Below are 22,320 nucleotides of genomic sequence, written 5' to 3'. Positions count from 1 at the left end.
GAAGGAGATGGAGTGAAGGAATACATGAAAAAATATGGTTCCGGAATTGAAATATTAATACAGAATGTGTAAAACGTGCAGGGGTAAGCAAGAACATAATAATAGAATCAATAGAATAATTATTAAATTATAACAACACAACAAGATGGAAGAAGCAAAATATTGAGATCACACATGGGTGAAGGGGAGTGGGGGGTATATGGGAACCTATAATATCATTTATAATATAATTTGTTAATTGCATTGTATTTACATATAGCAAAGAGAAGCCTAGAGCAATTAGATATGTTTTAATTTAAGTAGTCTATGTAATAGGCTTATGTTAGAAAATGAATATGGATTTTGAATTTGATGTTTGTAAAAAAAAAATGGTTTTGAAATAAACAACAACAACAACAACTGAGAGGGTCGCGATAAAAGGGCACAGATTTGCACAAAATGTGGCTAGCTTTATGTACAGACGCCAAAATCTGAATGGAAGCACAATAAATATTGTGCTTCCATTCAGATTTTGTGCTTCCAATAAATATTGGGGAAGACTGTGTCCAGGTGGTGTGTCTCTGTTCAGCCTGATGCCCAGGTGTTTTTCCCTGTCGATGGGTAAACGTCAAGGCTTCTGGTCTTTCTTCTTAGGTGTCTTTAAACCACACTTGGACAGACAGAGGCCTGACCTCTGTAAAGCAGGATGTGAGGCCACACTACTGCTGCTGCTGCTTGTCTGTCCACTCTTGAGCATCCAATCAGTGGTGAGGGTGAGGACATGGAAAAGCATCTTCCACTTGTCCATTTTCCAGCTCCAAGGAAGACTGGCTCCAAGGGCTTTGGCTTCCAAAGGAGCTGTTCCTTCAGCACCGATGGAGTTAGCTCAAACTGAGAACTTATTTAAGAACTGGAGGGTGAGGCCCTGAGGGAGCAGGTAGCCCCCCAAGGTGCTGTTGGACTCCAACTTGCATCACCCACAGCCAGCACGGCCACTGACCAGGATGATGTGGACGGTAGTCCAACAACATCTGTGGGGTCACAGGTTCCTTATCCCTGAATTGGGTCATCCCGCAATGCTTCTTTGCATGAGTCGCTACATCCATGGAAGCATCATTACTGTGCATTTGGTAACTTGATGCTTCATTGACTTGTGTTCCTTCAGCTGGCCTTGCCGTTCTTCCAGTATCCTGAGACACTAATTTAAGGCTACGTTGGGTCTCCAGCCTCTCTGGTCTGTTTGCGCTGTTAAATTGCCGCACAGCTCACTCGAACAACCACTCAGCATTGATTATCTTTTTGTCTCACAATAGTGTCTCGTTCCATAAACTGTGTCTTTGTGCGCCGGGAAGGGGGAGAGGCAATTAAAGAAGCATCTTGTTGTTTTGCTCATTTTCAGTAGTTAATGATTCTACCGGCTTCTTTTTAAACGTTTCGTTCAATATTTTATTACTTATTGAAATTGAGGCAGTGTGGTAAATTAGAGCCTGTGAGTGCTATTTCTCTGTGCCTGCTTCAGGAAGAGAAGACTTCTGGATTTATACAGAGTTTACAAGCTCCTTTTCCTTCCTAAGGCCCAAGGCAAGGATGACTGATGGCAGGAATGGGGAGGGGGTCCCTGTGGCCCTACAGATATCAGTGGACTGCACAGTGGCAGAGCCTCACGCTCCGGCACTGGGGGGGAGGAGAGCAGGTGGTGGCGGAGCTGGGAGTGTAGTGCACTGCCTGTGGGGGCATGGCACCCAGCATGGGCAGAGGGGCAGCCGTGATGGCACTCCACCGGGATCGCGCTGCCGGGGGCGGTGCGCTCCCCCTCGCACTCCTCTTCCTCTGCCAGTGGGGCCGCACCTCCCATCATTCCTTAACCTTAGCCATGCTAACTAGGGCTGATAGGATGCAGTCCAAACATTTATGGGGTTGGTCGTGGGGTTTCCCCAAACCTTTCTATGGCAGCAGGAGTGGCCAGCTCCCATCACCCCCATCCAGCATGGCCAATGGTTTAATATATTTTTTGGCAGCCCCTCGCAAGGCATGGTTTGTATGCCAACGTAGAAATAAGATGGAATGGGTTGCTTCCTTTCATTGTTAGTTGTCAGATACTGACTGGGCAGAGGAGGGGGCGAATGGTGGATACCGCCTCCTCAGCCTGAACCTGCCAGAGCAGAAGGAGACAGTACTGTAGTACCTTGGTTTACGAACTTAATCCGTTCCGGAAGTCCGTTCTTAAACCAAAGCGTTCTTAAACCAAGGCGTGCTTTCCCATAGCAGAGGGGGACTCGATTTACAAATGGAACACACTCAACAGGAAGCGAAACATGTTCTGCTTCCAAGGCAAAGTTCACAAACCAAAACACCTACTTCCGGGTTTGCAGCGTTCTTTATCCAAGTTGTTCATAAACCAAGGCACCACTGTATAGATTTACAATGGTGGGTTGTGAAAGGTCCCAGTCCAGAGGCTGCAGAGGGGAGAAGCTGGGAAATATTGGAAGAGGAACAGGAAGAAGCAGTAGCACCAGGGGAGAGACAGCAGACAGACTCAGTGTCTTTAGAAAGCATTGCAGACCCCCGCTTCTCCCAGAACCCAGCAGGCACTGAAAGTAGGAGAACAGAAAGCTCAGAGGCAGAAAACTCAGCTTAGCCAATGTAGGGATGACGTATAAGAGGAGAGATGGAGGAAGTGGGGGGCTTTACTCGGAGCAACACCATTATTACTACAAGAGCTCCTTTCTAAGCCCCTCTCTGTGAATATTGAATAATGTGATGGCCTGGGACTTGGGCTAAGACTCGGAGCCAGAGGAGTCTCAGTCCACGCCGGATTCTTTGCCTCAGGCGGCAGCTGAACCAATTCTGGGGCCTGATTCTGAAGAGCCCCAGTCTGCACAGGTTCCCCTGAAACAAGCACCAGCTGGGCCAAGTCAGGGACCTGAGCCTGCCGGCTCCAGATACTGGGATTACCTCATTGCCTCCAGCTGGGCAATCACTTACAGCTGCTCCACTACCAGTTGGGTCAGGAGAGGCTGAGGTGGCCTCTGGGTCTAGTAACCCACCGACATCTCCCGAGCTGCAGAGACTAAGGTCTGAGAGAAGGAGAGACCTGAGTACTCGTAGGAGGAGTGCTCGCCTTCGGGCAAAACAGGGAAGTGAGCCACCGGGAGATCAGGACCAGCCACTACCCCTACAAAGATAAAAGGCTGTCGGACCCCGCCCCAGGTTGCGGGAGCAACATTGCTGTTTACCAGAGCCTGCCTGTGATCCTGTGCCTGACCTTCCCTGGTTTTCTGTCTCATGTCCTGCCTTGGCCCTGCAGTACTGACTTCTCGTGGAACCCTTGGATTCGGGACCGGACCTGGACCGTGTTACTTGGGTTACCCCCGGGCCCAGCACAGGTAAGAACTCTCCTTCGTTATCTAATTCTTGGCTGCCTACCATTGGGGGGGGGGTTCAGATTCCCTAAAGCCTGATACTAGTAGGGATGCTTGAGGAACTCAGTACTTGCGGAGAGTGCCTGGGGCAACCCAGTCAGATAGGCAGGGAATAATGATGATGATGATGTCTGTCCTTTGCTTGTTATTTAATGAGAGGCTGGGGAGCTGTGTGTCTGTAATTGTGTCCAGAATTGCAGAATTGCATTGGACAGGGCGTGGGTAGGTGTTACTAAATGACCTCCAAAGTCCCTTCCAAGTATCTGAGTCTATGATGTGAACTGACTTGATTGGCATCTCCCGGACTAATGGGTGGATTGGAACTCATAGGGCAATTCAGACCTTGGTTGCTGAACAGTGAGGCTTTATGTAGCAACAGGATCATTCCAGCAGAAGGTGTGGGTGCTGGAGGGGAGGTGCAGGATGGTGGTGGTTCTAGTTTGGAGCTGATATAACGATTGGGACCAATGCTATCACGTGACAGTGGTGGGGCCAGCAGATCCCAGGCCAGCTGAGCCATCCTTGCCTTCAGGAGGTATCGTTTTGGGGTCTTCCACTGGCAGCCTTCCTCCCACCTGCATGTTTGGTAGGTAGAAGGAGATGCTCTGAATTGACAGAGTGATGCTTGCATCATTTTGCAGCAATGGCAGCCAGTTTAGTTGGGTGTAGGGATGGTGGAGAAATTCAATTCAGTTCACATTTAAAGATGAGCTCAGCCAGATGGGCGGGGTATAAATAATAAATTATTATTATTATTATTATTATTATTATTATTATTATTATTATTATTAATATGCAAACTGAAACACAACCACCCTTCAAAATTCACACTTCTCTGAATTTTGCAATGCTGTCTTCAGCCAAAAATACATGTACTAGGGTACGTTCTGCACATGAATGCATACATTAGTGGAGACAGCATACAAAAATGCATCACAGTAAGGAAAATTGCTTTGCAAAAATGTGTGCATTGGACAAAATCGCATACATTAGGAGAATCTCACACTAATCTGGGGGCAAATTTTGATGAAGACTTAAAATATTGCAACCTGGTGAGGAAATGTGGAAAACTGAACTTAAGATAGGAAAAATAAAAAACAAAATTGACACATTTGCCCACCCCTTGTTAGGTGGAGGTGTTCAACCAACCCCCGAGTAAGGGGGTGGGGCAGTTGGGATTACTCTGTTACTTATGCACTGACTTTTGCACTGCCTCAATGTAATACTCAGCACAAGAAAACAGAACAGAAGAAAGCCGCACACATTTTGAGAGAGAACTCATTTTTAAATGCTTATTTATGAGAAAATACATTTCAAAATAGAATTTAAATACATAATTGCAGACTTTTTAAAATTAAGAAGCAGATTAATATGGAAACAGAATGGAAAGGACTTATGGATGAACATACACAAAAGTTGTAAGGAGAGGAAATGGATTAAATCACTGATCCCTAATCGTGAGTTCTGCAATCTTCACAATGCTTAGGCCATTGTGTTTTCAATGCAGTTTGATTTGGGGCCAAAGCAAAGCCTATTAATCCATCTCGTTTAGTAGCCACGGACCCATCAAATGATTGATTATTAGTGCAACCCAATAACTTCAGTCTCTTGGGTCTTGACAGAAAACACAGTCTGGTTTCTGGTCTGCTTTGGCTTCAATTTGAAGGGTGACCGCGTAGAAATGGTGAGTGTCAAATAGAACTTCAGTAATTTTATTCAAAATCTGTTGTTTGTCTGCAGCGTCCACTGTAGGAGACAAACACAAGGAATTAATGGATGCAGTGCACATCTTGCAGTCCTAAGGACAAGAGTTTTCTCATGCAATTATAGTTTGTCAAACAAGGGGTGGGGCTTGCAAAAACTAGGCAGCTTCCAGACTGTTGCTAATCTGTAGAGAAGGATTCAAATTCAGGTTAAACAATTAAAGTGTTTTTGGTACACTTGGGAAAGAAAGCTGCTTAAAAAACAACAACAACCCAGGCTTTTTGCATTAAGGAAACTGACAGGTAAATGCAGTGGAAACAATGGGATAACAATTGTTTGATGTGACATCATATAACCTCCCCACAGAAAAATCAGAATGAATGCACAATATGTCATATAAACTCCCCACAATCTTTGTGCAAGATAATCTGGATAAATGCTCAGTAATCGTGGATGTCATAAAACTGTGAAGAAATCAGGACAAATGCCCAGTAAACAGCACCCTAGTGACTTTCGAGCGTAACTTTTCTTCAAAAGTAAATATTTCCATTCCCCTTTTTCCTGGTCAGTATAATTATCATCTTCATATCTCAGACAGAGGTCTCTGAGTTTGAGAGAGCTGTGGTGTCAGGGACTGGACTGAAGAGGAATGGTGGGGGCCGCCCCCTCTTCTCCTGAACCTTCCTGAGAACAGGAAGACAGTATAGATTTAGAACAGTGGTTTACAGAAGGGCATAATTCAGAGGCTGCAGAGGGCAGAAGCTAGGAAATACTGAAAGGAGAACAGCAGGAAGGAGGAGAAGCACCAGGGAAGAGACAGCTGACAGACTCAGTGTCCTTGGAAAGCATTCCTTGAACCACAATTCCTGGAATGCCTAAGACCAGACGGGCATTGAGGGTATTAGAACAGAGAGCTCAGAGGCAGAAAGCTCAGATTAACCAATGCAGGAGTGATGTCAAATAAGGGAAACGTAGGAGGGGTGGGCTAGGACGCGGGTGGCGCTGTGTTCTAAACCACAGAGCCTAAGGCTTGCCGATCAGAAGGTCGGCAGTTCAAATCCCTGCAACAGGGTGAGCTTCCGTTACTCGGTCCCTGCTGCTGCCAACATAGCAGTTCCAAAGCATGTCAAAGTGCAAGTAGATAAATAGGTACCGCTCTGGCGGTAAGGTAAATAGCGTTTCCATGCGCTGCTCTGGTTCGCCAGAAGCGGCTTAGTCATGCTGGCCACATGACCCAGAAGCTGTACACCAGCTCCCTTGCCCAGTAAAACGAGATGAGCACCACAACCCCAGAGTCGTCCGCGACTGGACATAATGGTCAGGGGTCCCTTTACCTTTCAGGAGGGGTGGGACTTTACGTGGAACAACATAATTATTAGGGATGGCTGCATTCCTTCGTCATTCTCTGTAAATTATTGAATAAATTGCTTCGTAAGAACTTTTATCATTTCTCTGATTCTGGGCTGCCATCATGGGTGGAATTTGATTCCCTGAGCCTGATATGTGGTGCCCGTTCGACCCCCTAGCAAAGGCTACCTTGTGGCTAAGATTTGAACTTCTGGCTCACAGCCTACACTCAGGTAGGCTACAATTACAAGCGCATAGAAGGAACTGCCATTTGATGCCAGTGGGATGTATGTTTTGAGTAGGGACCATAAGAGCCTCAACAATATTTTTTTTCATCTTCTTGTGTACCCTTTTTAAAACAACCAAGCAGTGACCACAGATAAATAGTGGCCTTTACTTCAGCTTGATCTCATTTCCCAAGAAAACGCTCATTTTTTTATTTTACAGAAATGTACTGACCTGTGACGATGTGAGCTGATAGGAGTATCTGATTCATTGTCAGACACCAAAGGTGAAGGCTGTGAACAGACTCCACTTTTTCTATTGCTAGAATTCTCTCTTTCACCTCATCATAAGGAAGTATCCCTGGGGACCCTGTAGAAATGGGGGTAAATGCCTTTTTTAATTTCCAGAATACAGATTCCTACAGTTAAAGAGAATTTTTCATCACAGATCATTAGAAATGCTTCATTTCTGAGCTTGCCCGCGTGTTTACCAAGCCAATCTAATTTCTTCCCATGGTGGAAAGAGTGGTATATCCACACCAACCCAACTCACCAATCACATAACATTACAAGAATACACACAGCCCCACCATTATTTCTGCCTCCCTTGTTATCATTGGAGAGTTTGTGCAACCCCAATCTCTCTACATAAGGGCTTTGCATGTTGCACTGCGTATCTAAGAGAGAGGGGAAGAGAAATAACCCACCACTACAGCATGTGAAAGACCACCAGGCTGCGTACATATGTGAACTGGTCCTTCGTTAAAGTAAATTAAGGGGGTTTGTGTGTTCCACGGTGGAAGGGCAGGTTCCTTTGAACAAGAGGCTTCTTCAGAGAGCTAAGAGAAACCCCAGAATGGTTGGATCAGGTTAGATAATCAGACCAATCAAAGTTCTGGCCAAAGGATGATGCAAACAGCTTCTGGTCTGCTGCTTCACACAGCTCAGTTGCTTCTAGATATCTAAGCAAAGCAATAACAGCCTCTGCTGTTGACCTCCTAGGTTTGGGTCTGCTGGGTATTTCCTGCACCCCACGTTCATTGATATCTGGTGGGACAGGAGGAATGTAATAATGAAATCCCATAATTTTTGAATGAATGCGTAGTCACGCTGAGGCTTATGCCACCAGCAGTCCTAACCATGGCCATCTTCATCAGATGAAACTCCCTAGAAAACCAGGGAGCTACCTGGACAGCCATTAAGAACTGGGGATACTGTCATGTTTACATGATGTTTTATTGTTGAATTCAATATTTAGATCTATGCTGGTTCATACTTTGATATTCTGTAGGTGGCTTTGCTCATGAATGGGATGCCACCTGGACACCTCTGACGTATCTCACTTTGAGGTTCATCATGCAAATAAGGTGGGATAATAAGTTGTGTAGATTAAGGAAGGAAGGAAGGAAGGAAGGAAGGAAGGAAGGAAGGAAGGAAGGATTCTGCAGGAAAAAAGTTGCTCTACAAACAAAACACCTTACCTTCCATCAACACAACTGAAATGTCCCGTAAAATAGTGATGGTTGTTGCCAGAACAAGTACAGAAAATACAAATGTGCAGATAGGGTCGGCTATTTTGTATTCTGGCTAGAAAAAATAGATATTCAGTGAATAATAACAATAATAAATAATAATAAACCTTTATTGTCACTTCACCACCTGTGTGCAGTGAAATTAAACAAGCCCCCCTCCCCACCACACATACACTCAGTCTTGTTCGCACTCTGTGTGCTTGTCGGAAGTCATTGCATCACTATTTTTTTCCCATTCAGCAGCCCAATAATAAGCCACTTTTTTGTTAACAAGCACTTTAAAAAATGCTTTGTAATATAAAATTTGCTTTGTAAACAAATGCCTTGGGGTTGTCATCAAAGGTTTGTAAATAGGTTGAACCAGTTAATAAGTATTAACCATACTGGAACCCAGAATTTGGGGTCTGTTTTCTCTACCCTCACCCTCATAGCAGTGTCAGTAACAGAGGTGGCACTTTGAGGAAGGAAGTCAGGACAAAATGACTCAGTGCAACGTTGGCAGTTTCATAAACAACTAAGGATTGAGCGAGGCCAGATCCACACCATGCCTTTAAAGCACTGTCATATCCCTTTAATAGTCGCAGAGGATCCTGGGAACTTTGGATCCATGAGGTCAGCCTCCTTAATAGACTACAGTTCCCAGGATTCTTTGGGGGAACACATATAACTGTTAAGGTGGTATAAGGGTGTAAATGTATGGTGTGGACCTGAGTGAAATTTTGCAAGACAAGTTGTGGGAAGTGAGACTTTGGCATTCCCTCAAACGGCAACACACCTCCAGTATCCAAGGCAACATCCCTCTCGATAGTTACACATGCCCTCTTCAGGCTTCCCATAGGTTGGCCACTGGGAGAACAAAATGCTGCACTGCATAAAAATTTGACATGCTATGAAAACAGCTGCATGCTTAATTGCTATGGAGGTGAGTCAACTCAATAAAACTGACCTTAAAGAAGATTATAAGCGCACTGATTAGCACACTAAGGCTCTGGAACAGATCTCCGATGGCGTGGACAAAAGCAGCTCTTATACTGGCATTGTTTAACACTTGCTCTGAATCCGAAGATCTGCAGTGATGGGCTTTGTGGCCGTGGTGAAGATGCTCCTTCCCCTTTGGGTGCAGGGTGAAGCTTAATCTGCAAGAATCACACGAGCAAGACCACTCATCCCCTCACCCCTTCGCTTTTCCAGCACATCATTGACGAAGCTATTAAAACCAGGTTCTGATGCTCGGTTTTCTGGTTTCTGTTCAGATGTTTTTTAATGTGCTGTTTTAATCTTTAATTTGATTGTGTACACCACTTTGGATTTTTGTTCCTTTTTAATTAGAAAAGCGATATATGTTCTAAAGGTCAACGGAACCAGAAAAAACCCCTACACTTTCTTTACAGTCTTTGCCAAATGCAAAAACATCAAACGCACATGAAAACAAGTTATTGGAATCGGCATAGCACGTACAATTTCTGCACGCTATGATATGTAATTGAAAACATCCCATAGCTATATAATTCTCTCCTGTTTCTTGAGCATATGAAGCAAATATCCTCGCAGTTTGTAATGCAGGCAGATGAATTGGTGTCAAACAGGTTTTTTTATTATCAGTGTAGCCAAAAGCTATGTTTAAACACCCTGGTTAGGTCGTTGCGGTTATGAGGATGAGTTTGGGCAGACAAGTGCATTTGTTTCTTCCTGTCTCCCTCCACAAGACTGTTGAAACACTTGTACAGTGGTAACTTGGTTCTCAAAATCAGTTCCGGAAATCCCTTCCAAAACCAAAGCGTTCCAAAACCAAGGTGTGCTTTCCCATAGAAAGTAACGCAAATGGATTAATCCATTCCAAACTTTAAAAAACAACCCCTTAAACAGCAATTTAACATGAATTTTTCTATCTAATGAGACCATTGATCCATAAAATGAAAGCAATAAACAATGTACTGCAGTCACACAATCAACCAATCAGTAGCTGAACTGGGTTCCACACAGTCACATAAACAAACAAAAAGCCACAAAAATGCAAAATAAATAGCAAAAACAGACAGACCTCGGTGTAACACTCAAAACGGAAGTGTGGCACTCAAAATGGAAGTGGCACTCAAATCAGAAGCATAACACTCAAAACGGAGAATTTTTGGCTTCCAAAAAATGTTTGCAAACTGGAACACTTACTTCCGGGTTTGTAGTGTTTGGGTTCCATGTTGTTTGAGTACCAAGGCATTTGAGAACCAAGGTACCACTGTATGTGGTGGCCTCCCTGCTCCTCTGAATCACCTACTTTTCCCATGAAGCATTTGGCTTATGCCCCTGATCCTCAAATTGTAATGAAGCCTAATTATGTTTAATTGTAACTGCATTTCTTTCTTTCTCTTTCTTTCTTTCCCTTCCTCTGTTGTCAACATTTAGGCTGTAAGCTCCTTGAGACCAATGCCATTCATTCTTTCCTTTTCTTAATGCTATTCCAAATAATTGCAATAACATTTAGATAACTAGGCCCATGCATCTGGACCAGACAAATCTCAATTGAGCTGATGTGGGCTGTTCTGAGATTTTTCCGGAATGGGTTAAGGCTGGATCTGCCTGGATCCTAAGATTGGATCTGCATGGAATCGGATTCATCCAGAGCAACCCAGAGCTGTCAAAAGGGGTGGAGGATATTAAACATGTGTTTGGGCAATGGGGCAGGGGGGGAAGAGATGATGCAATAGAGACATTCATTCCTTGTCCCATGCTTCTCCTTGCTGCCTGACCCAGGTGTTGTGGAAGTTCACCGATTTGGTTCAGCACCTGGGTTAGGTGAGGCATGGCGTGTTCCAAAATGAACTGGGGGCTGATCACGATTGCTGAATCAGGACTTGAAGCAAACTGGGTTTTGTCTTGCACAGCTGTTCTTTGTGTGAATCCGACATCTTAGCACCCCTCCCCTGAGCATCCCAGCCCATTCCAGCGATGTCAAAATATCCAGCTTAGTTGAACTCTATATTCTCTTTCAGTTTTCCCCTGCTCAAATATAACCGCAGAACCCAGCCAGACTTTTAAAGGGGGGGGGGAGAGAGATTGCTCATGATAACATGACATTTTTCTCGACACAGTAGCATTTAAGATTAAAACAAAGATAAAGGACCACTTACATTATGTTGGCTATTACTGCGCAGGCAGACGTAATGAGCATGACTGTACTTTCGATTTCATAATGTGGGTGCCACAGCCTCATGACGGCTAAAAACGTCAATATGCCAGTCACCACCCAGATGACGATAATTGACAGGAAAGCTCCAAGGATTTCTAGTGATTCAAATAATTGTTAGGATAGTAGGGTAACTAAAATATTTTTCCAGCAAAAAACTGTCCCCCCCCCTCCCAACTGGATGTAGGGCATATGATCTTCTACCTATACTATAGACTGGTGCTGGTTCGACTGCGCTAGTTCTAGTCCGACTGCACTGGCTACCAATTAGTTTCCAGGCCCTGTTCAAAGTGCTGGTTTTGACCTATAAAGCCTTAAACAGCTCAGGACTGCAATATCTCATGGACCACCTCTTTCCATAAGAACCTACTCAGACCCTGAGATCATCTTCTGAGGCCCTTCTTTGTGCGCCTCCTACTTGAGAGGTCTGGAGGGTGGCAGCAAAAGAACCGGCCTCCTTTGCAGTGGCTCCCCATCTGTGGAATGCTCTCCCCAGGGAAGTTCGCCTGACACCTTCAATATACACCTTTAGGCACCAGGCAAAAACGTTCCTTTTTAACCAGGCCTTTGGTTGATCTGATTTACATTCTATGCCCCTTTGAAATGTTTTTTTTGTGGGGGTGGCTATTGGATTGTTGTTATGTATTTTGTGGTTTTATATCTTGATTTTATTCTGTGAACTGCTCTGAGATCCCCGGGTATAGGGCGGTCTATAAATTCAATAAAGAAGAAAGAGAAAGAGAAAGAGGAGGAGGAGGAGGAGGAGGAGGAGGAGGAGGAGGAGGAGAATTCGCCAACAGAATTCCTGATTCCCAGGATTCCTTTGGGGAAGTCATGACACTTCATTCATTCATTCATTCATTCATTCATTCATTCATTCATTCATTCATTCTGGACCTCCCTTTTATTGTGCATTCATGATGATTTGTAGACATGATGCTATGTGGAGGTCACACATGATTCTGTACTGTTTGTATCTGCAAGAGTTTCAAGGCAGACATATTGCTTCATTTCCAATCAGTACATATCCCATAAGATCTGCCACAAAGGTTTTGGGGTTTGTTTATTTGTTTTATGTCTCTCCTCTTTTTTTTTTTACACTGTAGTGCAAAGGTGTCCTTCCAGATGGCAGTACGGTAATAGGGTAAAAACGGAGGAAGCATCGCACAACAGCTAACAAAGTGGAATGATATGTGGATGGTCCAGTACAAATCTGCCACAAATGCAGTATTATTGTATAAATGGCATGTTGCAGAATATAGCAGCAAAAAACCCAAATCTGGTGGAGGGGCCCCCAGTCATTCCTAAAAGCGACCTAACAAGGACCCCAAAGCAGTTCACATAAAATTATTCAGAGTAGTTTAACAGGGATTTCCAACTCCCACTTGCTTAACAATAGCAACAGTGAAAAAAAGAGAGAGACATTTTTGTCCTCAAAATCAATCTGCTCTGAAGAAGAAAGCTTTGGGGAAAACCAGGAGTTAATTTATCACATGATGTTGAGCTCCATTCTGACACTGTGGACATATTCCTGGACTAAGCATGTGCACAGAAGCAATCTGTTTCTTAATTCTAAGGCTCTGGAGATCCTCCTGAAGCCTGAAATAGCCCCAAATGAAGTTAATAGATATGAACTTAGGTTTATTAATTTCAATGGTTCTACTCTGAGTAGGACTTTAGTTGGCTACAACCCCAAACATTTCACAACCTGGTGCCCTCCAGTTGTTTTTGGACTAGAATTCCCATCATCCCTGACCACATTGGTCCTGCTAGCTAGGGATGATTGGTGTTACGGTCCCAAAACAGCTCGGAGACCCAAGTTTGAGGAACCCTACTCTCTGTGCTGATCTCAGCATCTGATCCATTGTTGATAGGGATTGCTTTTCATAGTTTTTACACTGCAGTAATGTTTGGTACCTGCTCTGTGCCATCCATAGGTGAATCTCTTACTGGGGGGTTTAGATGACAGCCACAGAGAAAAGATGCTGATCAGAAAGCTCATCAGGTCCACCATTACATGGGATGCATCCATCATCACAGCAAGACTACCTGCTATGTGTCCACCTAGGTCAAAGCAATGATGATAGTTACTCAATCCAAGGAAGGAAGCAAAAATTCAAAACAGATGTCACACAAAAGACAGTGGTAGCATACCCTCCAACGTTCCCCAGACGAAAATAGGGACATTGTGTTCCACATCAGTATCACTGCTTGAACATTTCCTCCTGGTTGATCAAGTACAAAAGTTATTGGCGGAAACAGTGCAGTTTTTTAAGTACAGGAATCTTTGAATTTATGTATTGTGGTTAGGAAAGCCTGAGGGAAACAGAAAACCCCCAAATCAATAAATACAACTAACTAGCAGTGATACTGATGTAGAATAGAATGGCCCTATTTGCATCTGAGGAACGTTGGAGGGTATGTGGTAGTTTTTTTTGTCACTCAAAAGTGGCCATTGCAGGAGTGGCCATTGCAGGAAGATCTTTGGATCCTCTGCAGATAACTTCTCCCCTCCATCCTCACTCAGCCTGTCCTCCTCCTCAAGATCCAGGACACTGTATCTTCCAGATCTTTGAGACAGAGACAGGGCAAGGAATGTGGACTTTACAGCACTTTCTCAGGGTTCCTTTCAAGGCTTGGTCAGTGCGCCAGGAGAAGAAACAAGAACAGCACAGAGGAAGATCACCAGGGACAGGAGGCACCCGGGGATTGGTAGTGGGTCTCCTACTGGGGTTTGGGCCTCTCAGCTGGTCCCTACAAGTCATGACTGCTGTAACTATTAGATGGCTGGACATGTGTATGTGTGTGTGTGTGAGAGAGAGAACCACTGTGTCTTTCAACAATACCTCTTTCCATCCTCTGGTTCACATTAGCTTAGGTATTGTTGAATCTGACAATTGGGGTTTCTCTCAGTTTCTCATTTTTCCAATCTTTTATTATTATTATTATTAATATTAAAGATTTTCTTGATTTACAAAAGTGTTTGCAATCTCTCTCTCGTATTCCCCCCCCGCCCCATTTAACATTTTCACAAATCAGTTTCATTTGTTGAGACATTAGGAAGAAAAGGGGGAAAGAAGTGGTGGGGGAAGATGGGTAGGGGTGGGATCGGGTGACGATGTTTCTATTTTAATTACTACATGTAGGATTTAGTGTCAGTGTTGCTTGTGCAGGTTCTCTGCTATTCACTTGTGTTCCTTTGGTGGTGAGAGAGGTTGGGGTTGGCCTAGGGTGTGGTTGTTCATTTGTGGTTGGCTGTGGTGGTCTTTGTTTTCATGTGAGTAGGGTGGGTGGGTGTGTTTTGGATCAGGTTAGCCATCATTTTTCCAATCTTAAAGTCAGTTCTCCACATTGCCACGTCCATGTTGTAGTTTTTTGTTTTTGTTTTGTTTAAAAAGTCCTTATGAAAACAACATTGATCCAAACCGTAGCTTAGCTCCAGGTGGCCCAGCCAGCAGCAGGATCAAGGAAGGAGCAAAGTGGCTTTGACTCTTTTAGCTCTGTGCAACTGCGCGCATCCTTGTCCACATGAAGTAATGGCTTTGGCACAGCGTTGTGTGTGAGCCAGACCACTGTATCAGTTGCATTTGCCCCTAAGAGTAGGATGGAAGGATAATTTGTTCTCTCATTATTTTAAAGACAAATGTTTCTTTCAGATTAGCAAGTCTTTATTGCTTTGTAATGATGTTCCCACCAAATTGTTTCCGAGATAGAGCGTTATTCACAGTGACTTGTTTACTGCTTTGTGCTCTAACACAGCAATGGGAATTGTCAGTCACTCAGTGGTCAATCATCCAGCAAGCAGTGTCTAGACAGATTTTGAAAATAAAACAGTTTCATCGTTGCAATGTCAAAGAGACTGCTGTCTGTACTAGCAGTTAATACGTGTTTCATCAGAGCTTAAAGTTCGGCAGCAAAAAAGAGAGCCCTGCTTAAAGTTGGCACAACAACAATTTAAATGCTTTATAAACTGGAGATGGGGAAAACCTTGTGTTGTTAACAACTATAATACTAATACTAATACTAATAATAATAATTTTTATTTATACCCCACCCTTCCTGGCCAGAGCCAGGCTTAGGGCGGCTAACACCAATAAAATTACAATAAAACATAATAGGGGAAAACAAACAAACCAGTTTATTAAAATACAATTTAAAATGCAGCCTCATTGTAATAGTAGCCCATAAATCAAAGCCATAAGGGGAGGGAAACATAAGGGTCAGACTGAGTCCAAACCAAAGGCCAAGCAGAACAGCTCTGTCTTGCAGTAGATGCTCCAATTTTCGAACCTTTTTCGGAAGCTGAACATCCAACACAGCTTCCACTTGAGGGCAGGAAGCTCCTGCAGCCCATCGGAAGCTGGACCTCAGTTGTCAAACATTTCGGAAGCCAAACGGGCTTCCGGAACGGATTACATTCAACAACTGAGGTTTGACTGTACTTCCTATTTGCCTCGATTAGGGAGGGGTGTGTGTGTGTGAGAGAGAGAGAGATAGAGAGAGAGAGAGAGAGAGTTATGTACTGTTGAATAGGATCCAAAATGCAGCAGTCTGATTGGTCCTAGAACAATAGGATTCAGAATGCAGCAGTCTGATTGGTCCTAGAACAATGCAGCAGTATGATTGATCTGCAGGAGCCACCCAATCCAGCTCCAGATGGAAGTGAATCCACAACCTGATTGGTGTACAGGAGAATTCCGGAATTAGCCAATCACGTGCAGCCCATTGTGTAAATAATGTATATAAAGAAGATACTTTGAGGGGACTTTCATTCCTCCTCACCACTATGAGCTGAATAACGAGCATGAAATCCACTCTCGACTCTGAGTATATTTCAGAGAGAGAGAGAGAGATTTAACAAGAGAAATAGTGAACTCCCACCTACGACTTCCGCTATCATGAAGATGCAGCAGATTGTCGATGCCAGGTAAAGCTTCTTCTTGGCTTGCCGCTCCTCTCCCTTTCTCTCCTCATAGGCTTCTGAGTGGTTATGGCAGTGATACCTTGAAACCGGCACAACGTTTGCTGATTTCTCACTGCGGTTCTCTTTGTGTGGATTATTCCTTAGTAGATCAATGTCATGTGTGAGAGAGGAACAAGAAGCGTTTGTGAATTCGACGACTTTCTATTCTCTACACAAGCCTTCCCTCCCTCTCCATCATTTCTGTTCCAAGAAAGGCCACATTCTGTGAGCTGAATAAATTACCAAGCCCTCTCCCCAGTCGCCCTGTAAGCCTCGCCAGCCTGCCACTAGCACCTCAGTTTTCTTTTCTTTTTAAAAAATAATATTTATTAACAGTTTAAAGACTATAAAAGAAAGAAAAGGAATTCAACAATACAATACAATACAAAAACAAAAACACTACGTAACACTAACACTAAAACATTGAATTAACAAAACAAAACAAACACAATTTAAAACACAAATTAAATCCAATAATTTCAGTATCTTATCTTTCATTCACTTGTTTCAGCGACCTCCTCACACCTCCCTTTTTGTATTCCATTTCAATTAACTGTTTCAGCAATTCCTTTCCATATTCCTCTGTTTTCTGTCCTGTAATTTATCTTAACTTATTCTAACCTTATTTTCCCCCTTTAATACATTAAAAATCTATTTGTACTTAATTCCTTATAACATTTCTGCTAAAGCCATATAACTTCATTCCAACATTTTTCTAACGTTCATTAATTTTACAGTATTTCTGTAAATAATCTTTAATTTTTTTCCAGTCTTCTTCCACCGACTCTTCTCCCTGGTCTCGGATTCTGCCAGTCATTTCCGCCAGTTGAGTTTTCACCAGGCACTGACCACCAGGTGCGCCAACTCTGGAGTGCAGAAGTGTCACCTGCCCCCTCAATACAGGTGAAACTCGAAAAATTAGAATATCGTGGGAAAGTTCATTTATTTCAGTAATTCAACTGAAACTAATATAGGAGACATGCAAAGCGAGATATGTCAAGCCTTTATTTGTTATAATTTTAAGTTGAATTACTGAAAGAAATGAGCTTTTCCACGACATTCCAATTTTTCGAGTTTCACCTCTATTTCTTAGGAGGAGGCTTAGCTCCTCATTATTGAGAGGGCAGAAGAGGCTGAGTCACCAAGCTGAGTGTGGCACAACATCAAAGGCAGACCCCTCCTGAGCATGAGAGAGGAGGAGCCACAGCCATTTAAGCTGCACAGCACTGGGAAAGGTCTGCTCCCAAGGCCTCCTCCCGACAGCGTGCGTGCGCCACTCACCACATGTGTGATTTCACACTCATGCTGCGCCCCTCAGCCAAGGTGGCACCTCTGCTGACGACTCATTTTTCATGCTCACCTTTGCAGCCACAAGGACTAAAATTGTGCTCCTTTTAAAACAAGGGCAGGCATCTGAGATCCTTAGGGTGCAGGTTATCTGCCAAGTGAGAGAGATTCTCTGCACACGAGAGTATGGAAACGTGGGGTCCATATTGGTGAAATCACAGATTTCAAAGACTTTGGGGATCAGGCTGCTTGGTTAGATTTCTTTCATTAATTTACTAGCCTGCTTATCTTAAGAGGTTTTGTGCATTCAGTGGGGGCCTTGAATAAATTACACGCCAATAGCATGTAATTATTGTGCTATGCTGTGCGACAGTAAATTTGCTAGGCTGACTGAGAAAACATCCTGATTCGACGAGTGAGTTATTGGTATTACAGTGGTGTGGCTCAGACTGGTGGCACAAAATACATCAGTCTGAAGTAACGAAGAGTGTGTGTCAATATTCCTTGGATGTGACCGTGACAAATAACCAAGGTGGCTACAATTTGTTTCTTTACTTCCGTTTATATCAGGCTTCCTCAACCTCGGCCCTCCAGATGTTTTGAGACTACAATTCCCATCATCCCTGACCACTGGCCCTGCTAGCTAGGGATCATGGGAGTTGTAGGCCAAAAACATCTGGAGGGCCGAGGCTGAGGAAGCCTGATTTATATGAATCACATCCTCTTGAACCAATTTAACACTAAAAAAAAGAAGAAAGTAATAGAATTCTTGCATATCTTTTTGGCCATAGCTCCTCCCCCAGTTTACTTGGACGATAACAGGGCAATCATCTGTAAACCTACTCAGAAGTAGGTCCACAGACTTCAGTGGAGTTCATTCCCAGTAAACTATATATAAGGTTGCAACCTAACTCTAAATCATCTAGTTCACTATAACGGCAATCCTATACACACTGACCTGGGAGCAAGGTCCACGGAACCCACTGGGCTTATTTCTGAGTAGACATGTGACGATTGTGCAAAATATTTGGGAGGAAATGTATTACAGGAAAAGGGAGACGGAGCCAAGTTCGCAGCTATCTAAATAATTAACTTTAATATTTATACTTCAGAATTTTGTAGGATAACAAAAGTGGCTTACAATACAGTAGGATAACAGAATATATTAAGTAAGTTAAACTTGTAATCCATAACTCAAAATGAGTGAATCTGTCAGTTTTGGTTTCTCCCAGCATCATTCATAAGTTCCCTTCTCACATTTCCACATCCGTTTGTGATGTACTTATTTTCACATGAAAATTCAGCAGCGTTTTAGGGTGTATATTCTCCTAATATACACATCTAAGTATGCAGTTTTGCCTAATATACAATTTTTTAATATAATGCCTTTCTGCATCCTATTTTCACTAATATATCCATTTTTATGGACAATTTACCTCAGTATATGCAGTTTTCTACACCATTACTTGATTGGAGAACCACATTGCAAATTCATAGAAATGCAAATTTCAAAGGTGCACAGTGTTTCAGTTTGTGTATTGTTTTGGAAGGATCAAATTAGGTAGGCTTACCTATCAGCGGCAAACTGAATTGAATTCCACTGCCATGCCTATCCATAACTTATCCCACATTAATGAGAATGTTCTGTAGTAAGTGATGCTGCAGCTTGCAGCAAGTCTAGAACCAATAATGTTTCCCAATAATAATAATAACAATAATTAATATGCCACCCATCTGTCTGCATTGCCCCAGCCACTCTGGGCAACTTCCAGCAAATTATAAAAGTAACGGTAACATCTTTGGAACATGCTTCTCTTGATATTCTACAGAAAGCAAAGCAATAGTATGAAACAGGCATGACATGGTTACCTGGGAAGATCTATGGTGTACTTCTTACCACCTCTGTCATTCACAAGGGAAGTCTTTTCGGCACCCTTTGCCATAGTTGTCATGGTGGCCAAGTTTATCTCGGATGATGGCTGTGTCACTCTTTGGATGCTGATGACAGTTCTTGTAGCTCAAGAGAAACGGCTGTCCAAGTTTCCAAGGTTAGACCTCTCCTGAATCATCCCCAGGGACCCAATAACTGCTCAACTGCTGAGAGCATCTCTGTTTACCTCCCGGGATGTAAATCTGCTGTTCGGTCTCTGTGCCTTGAATGCCTTCCTGCTTTCTGACAGCCTCCAACTGACACAGTCAAATGCACAAGATTTGCTGACTCGGGTTCACTCAAACCCTTGCAACAGGTGGCTGCAGAACAGCGCTGGCTTCTCTGAAACAACTAATCTGCTGTTCACTGCTTAGCAGCTACAGCCTGGGTCATTTGACCTGCATGGAAAGAAAACCATTTAAGCCTGAGGATTTCATAACAGATTTCTCCTGTGCTTATGCATACTCGCTCCACAAAGACTGTTTGTTATTCTAGTTATAGGCTCGGTGCAGGATGTCCATGTGTCCTGATTTATAAATTTGAAAGTGTCCTCTCTTTGAAGAACTGTCCAAATTAACCCCAGTTTAAACTGGCTAAGCAGGCACCCGGTCACAGTCTTCCCCAGCTACCTATTCTATTCCCGTTTAAATTTTATTAATTTTCTTATTTATTCAATTTATGTACCGCCCTTGATCAGAAGATCCCAGGGCAGTGTACATTAAAAACACATTACAGAACACCAATGATAAGAACATAATAAAAACCCATAATGACAGACAACCTAATAATAAAATAGTCACCATAATAACAGACCTCTCTCCTTGGCACTTTCATGGGTCACAGATTATTTAATAGCCTAAGGCTTGGGTAAAGAGGAATGTTTTTGCCTGGAACCTAAAGACATGTAGTGACCATGGCTACTGGGACGAGGATGGTGCTGTGGTCTAAACCACTGAGCCTCTTGGGCTTGCCGATCAGAAGGTCACTGTTCAAATCTCTGCAACAGGGTGAGCTCTCGTTGCTCTGTCTCAGCTCCTGCCAACCTAGCAGTTTGAAAGCACACCAGTGCAAGTAGATCAATAGGTACCGCTGTAGCGGGAAGGTAAATGGCGTTTCCGTGTGCTCTGGCTTGTATAATGGTGTCGTGTTGCACCAGAAGCGGTTTAGTCATGCTGGCTACATGACGCGGAAAGCTGTCTGTGGACAAATGCCGGCCCCCCCAGGCCTGAAAGTGAGATGAGCACTGCAACCCCATAGTTGCCTTTGGCTGGACTTAACCATCCAGGGGTCCTTTACATTTTTACCTTTACTGCCCTTCCTTCTGATCTGCCTCAATGCTATACTGAGAACACAAGTGGACAAGGCTGGAATAGGCTTGCTTTCCCCCTCAGTTTACACCTATCCCAGTCCCAGTAATACATACCAGAACAGCCCCTCTTACCAATGATCAAATAATGGATGGCAGCTGCTTCATTCCGGATCAATTCAGCATATACTAGCACCACTACTGGAGCAGAGGACAGATTAACAGAATGACCCAGACCTCGCTGGCAGGGGGTAGCAACAGCCATGGGGGGCACCTGCAGCCAGAAATCCTCCTTTCACCTCCTTTGGCCAGACAAGACCCCTCTGCCAGAACTCCCCATGCCCTGGAGGATTGGCATATTGACACCCGCCCTCCCCAACCCTCACAATGCTCACCCAAGCACTAATTCTAGTGTTTACTGTGCAACCATTGCAAAGTATCTCTGCGCTAAAGGGTTAAAGATAGGCTTTGTGACATCACTTTGTGCCCCCTGGGTCAACAGGGTCTGGGTTGCTCTGCCCATCTGCCCTCTGGTCTGCTGATGCTGTTATGAAAAGGGAGGGTGGGGAAAAGGCTTTGTGACATCACAGTCGCTAGGACATCTTCAGTGGACAAGAATTGCTGCAGGAAGACAGGAAACACACACACACACACACACACACACACACACACAAACAAACAAATGATACCATGCCAGCAATAGGTTGGGAAGATAAGCAGTAGCTGGGGCATCATACTGACATCAAATGAAGTAAGCAAGTTGTTGGAAAGGATTGTATTCCTGTCAGCTGTCTTCTCTTTGTGCTGCATAATGAAACAGGCTGAGAACTTGGGAACAGATTATCCCTATGGGACTACTTTGCCCCCATATATATCCCTGCCTAGCAACTGCACCCTCAGATGAGGCACTGCTGAGAGTACCTTAATCTGTATTAGGCACTGGGCTTTTTAGTGCTGCAGCTCCAGCCCTCTGGAATCAATGCCCAGTTGAAATTAGACAGGTGGCCGTCATCATGAATTTTCAATACCAATGGGCCTGGTGTCTGAAGCCAGCTCCCCACAGAGCACATCCTTGGGGATCCTGCCATCTTCCATTCTGTGGACATGATCAAGCCAGTGTTGATGTCGCTGAGACAGGTGTGCGAACACTGTGGGAATCTGGGCTTGGGAGAGCACATCTTTCTTTGAGACTCTGTCCTGCCATGTGGTGCTTGTAGAGCCATAGAAATGAATGGACCTGTGTTCATTATATCCACTCATTTCAATGGGTCTGCCCCAAGTATGACCAGTGCTAGATACAACCCTTAGTTGCTCTTTTCATTTTGCGGCATGGCCACAACAGATGTTCTCTCATTTCTTTTATTTTTATGATGTCTGGAATCTGCTGGGGAATTAAGTCTGTAATTATGTTGCTTACAATATCTCTTGGATGCAGTTCTTTTTCT

At 43.7% G+C, this 22,320-nt stretch overlaps 1 protein-coding gene across 12 annotated transcripts; it reads right to left on the bottom strand.

Moving 5' to 3' along the window:
• Positions 1 to 4,746: 4,746 nt before the first annotated feature.
• Positions 4,747 to 21,502, bottom strand: SLC30A8 (solute carrier family 30 member 8). Of its 12 annotated transcripts, XM_081918926.1 has the most exons (10): positions 20,993 to 21,253; positions 19,757 to 19,967; positions 19,509 to 19,637; positions 16,271 to 16,452; positions 13,307 to 13,453; positions 11,334 to 11,487; positions 9,155 to 9,344; positions 8,158 to 8,263; positions 6,912 to 7,046; positions 4,747 to 5,147 (listed from the first exon to the last, which is right to left on the bottom strand). In XM_081918926.1, exons 3-10 carry the CDS (start codon positions 19,589 to 19,591, stop codon positions 5,002 to 5,004), a joined length of 1,143 nt encoding a protein of 380 aa, XP_081775052.1. In that variant the 5' UTR covers positions 19,592 to 19,637; positions 19,757 to 19,967; positions 20,993 to 21,253; the 3' UTR covers positions 4,747 to 5,001. The 12 variants fall into 12 exon arrangements, with proteins under 12 accessions (XP_081775052.1, XP_081775046.1, XP_081775054.1 ...); XM_081918920.1 differs by lacking the exons at positions 19,757 to 19,967; positions 20,993 to 21,253 and adding an exon at positions 21,271 to 21,502 and having other exon boundaries at positions 19,530 to 19,637; XM_081918928.1 differs by lacking the exons at positions 19,757 to 19,967; positions 20,993 to 21,253 and adding an exon at positions 21,271 to 21,489.
• Positions 21,503 to 22,320: the final 818 nt, after the last annotated feature.

This window comes from Podarcis melisellensis (assembly GCF_964234715.1).
Source record: "Podarcis melisellensis genome assembly, chromosome: 7".
Taxonomy (NCBI): Eukaryota; Metazoa; Chordata; class Lepidosauria; order Squamata; family Lacertidae; genus Podarcis; species Podarcis melisellensis.
This window is presented reverse-complemented; position numbering and strand designations above follow the sequence as displayed.

Coding starts and splice junctions, on each gene's coding strand:
- SLC30A8 (XM_081918928.1), bottom strand. CDS start 19,591: ATGACAACTATGGCAAAGGGTGCCGAAAAGACTTCCCTTGTGAATGAC. Junction 13,454..16,270: donor CATGATAGCGGAAGTCGTAG/GTGGGAGTTCAC, acceptor GCTTTGACCTAG/GTGGACACATAGCAGGTAGT. Junction 5,148..6,911: donor ATCAGCTCACATCGTCACAG/GTCAGTACATTT, acceptor TGTCTCCTACAG/TGGACGCTGCAGACAAACAA.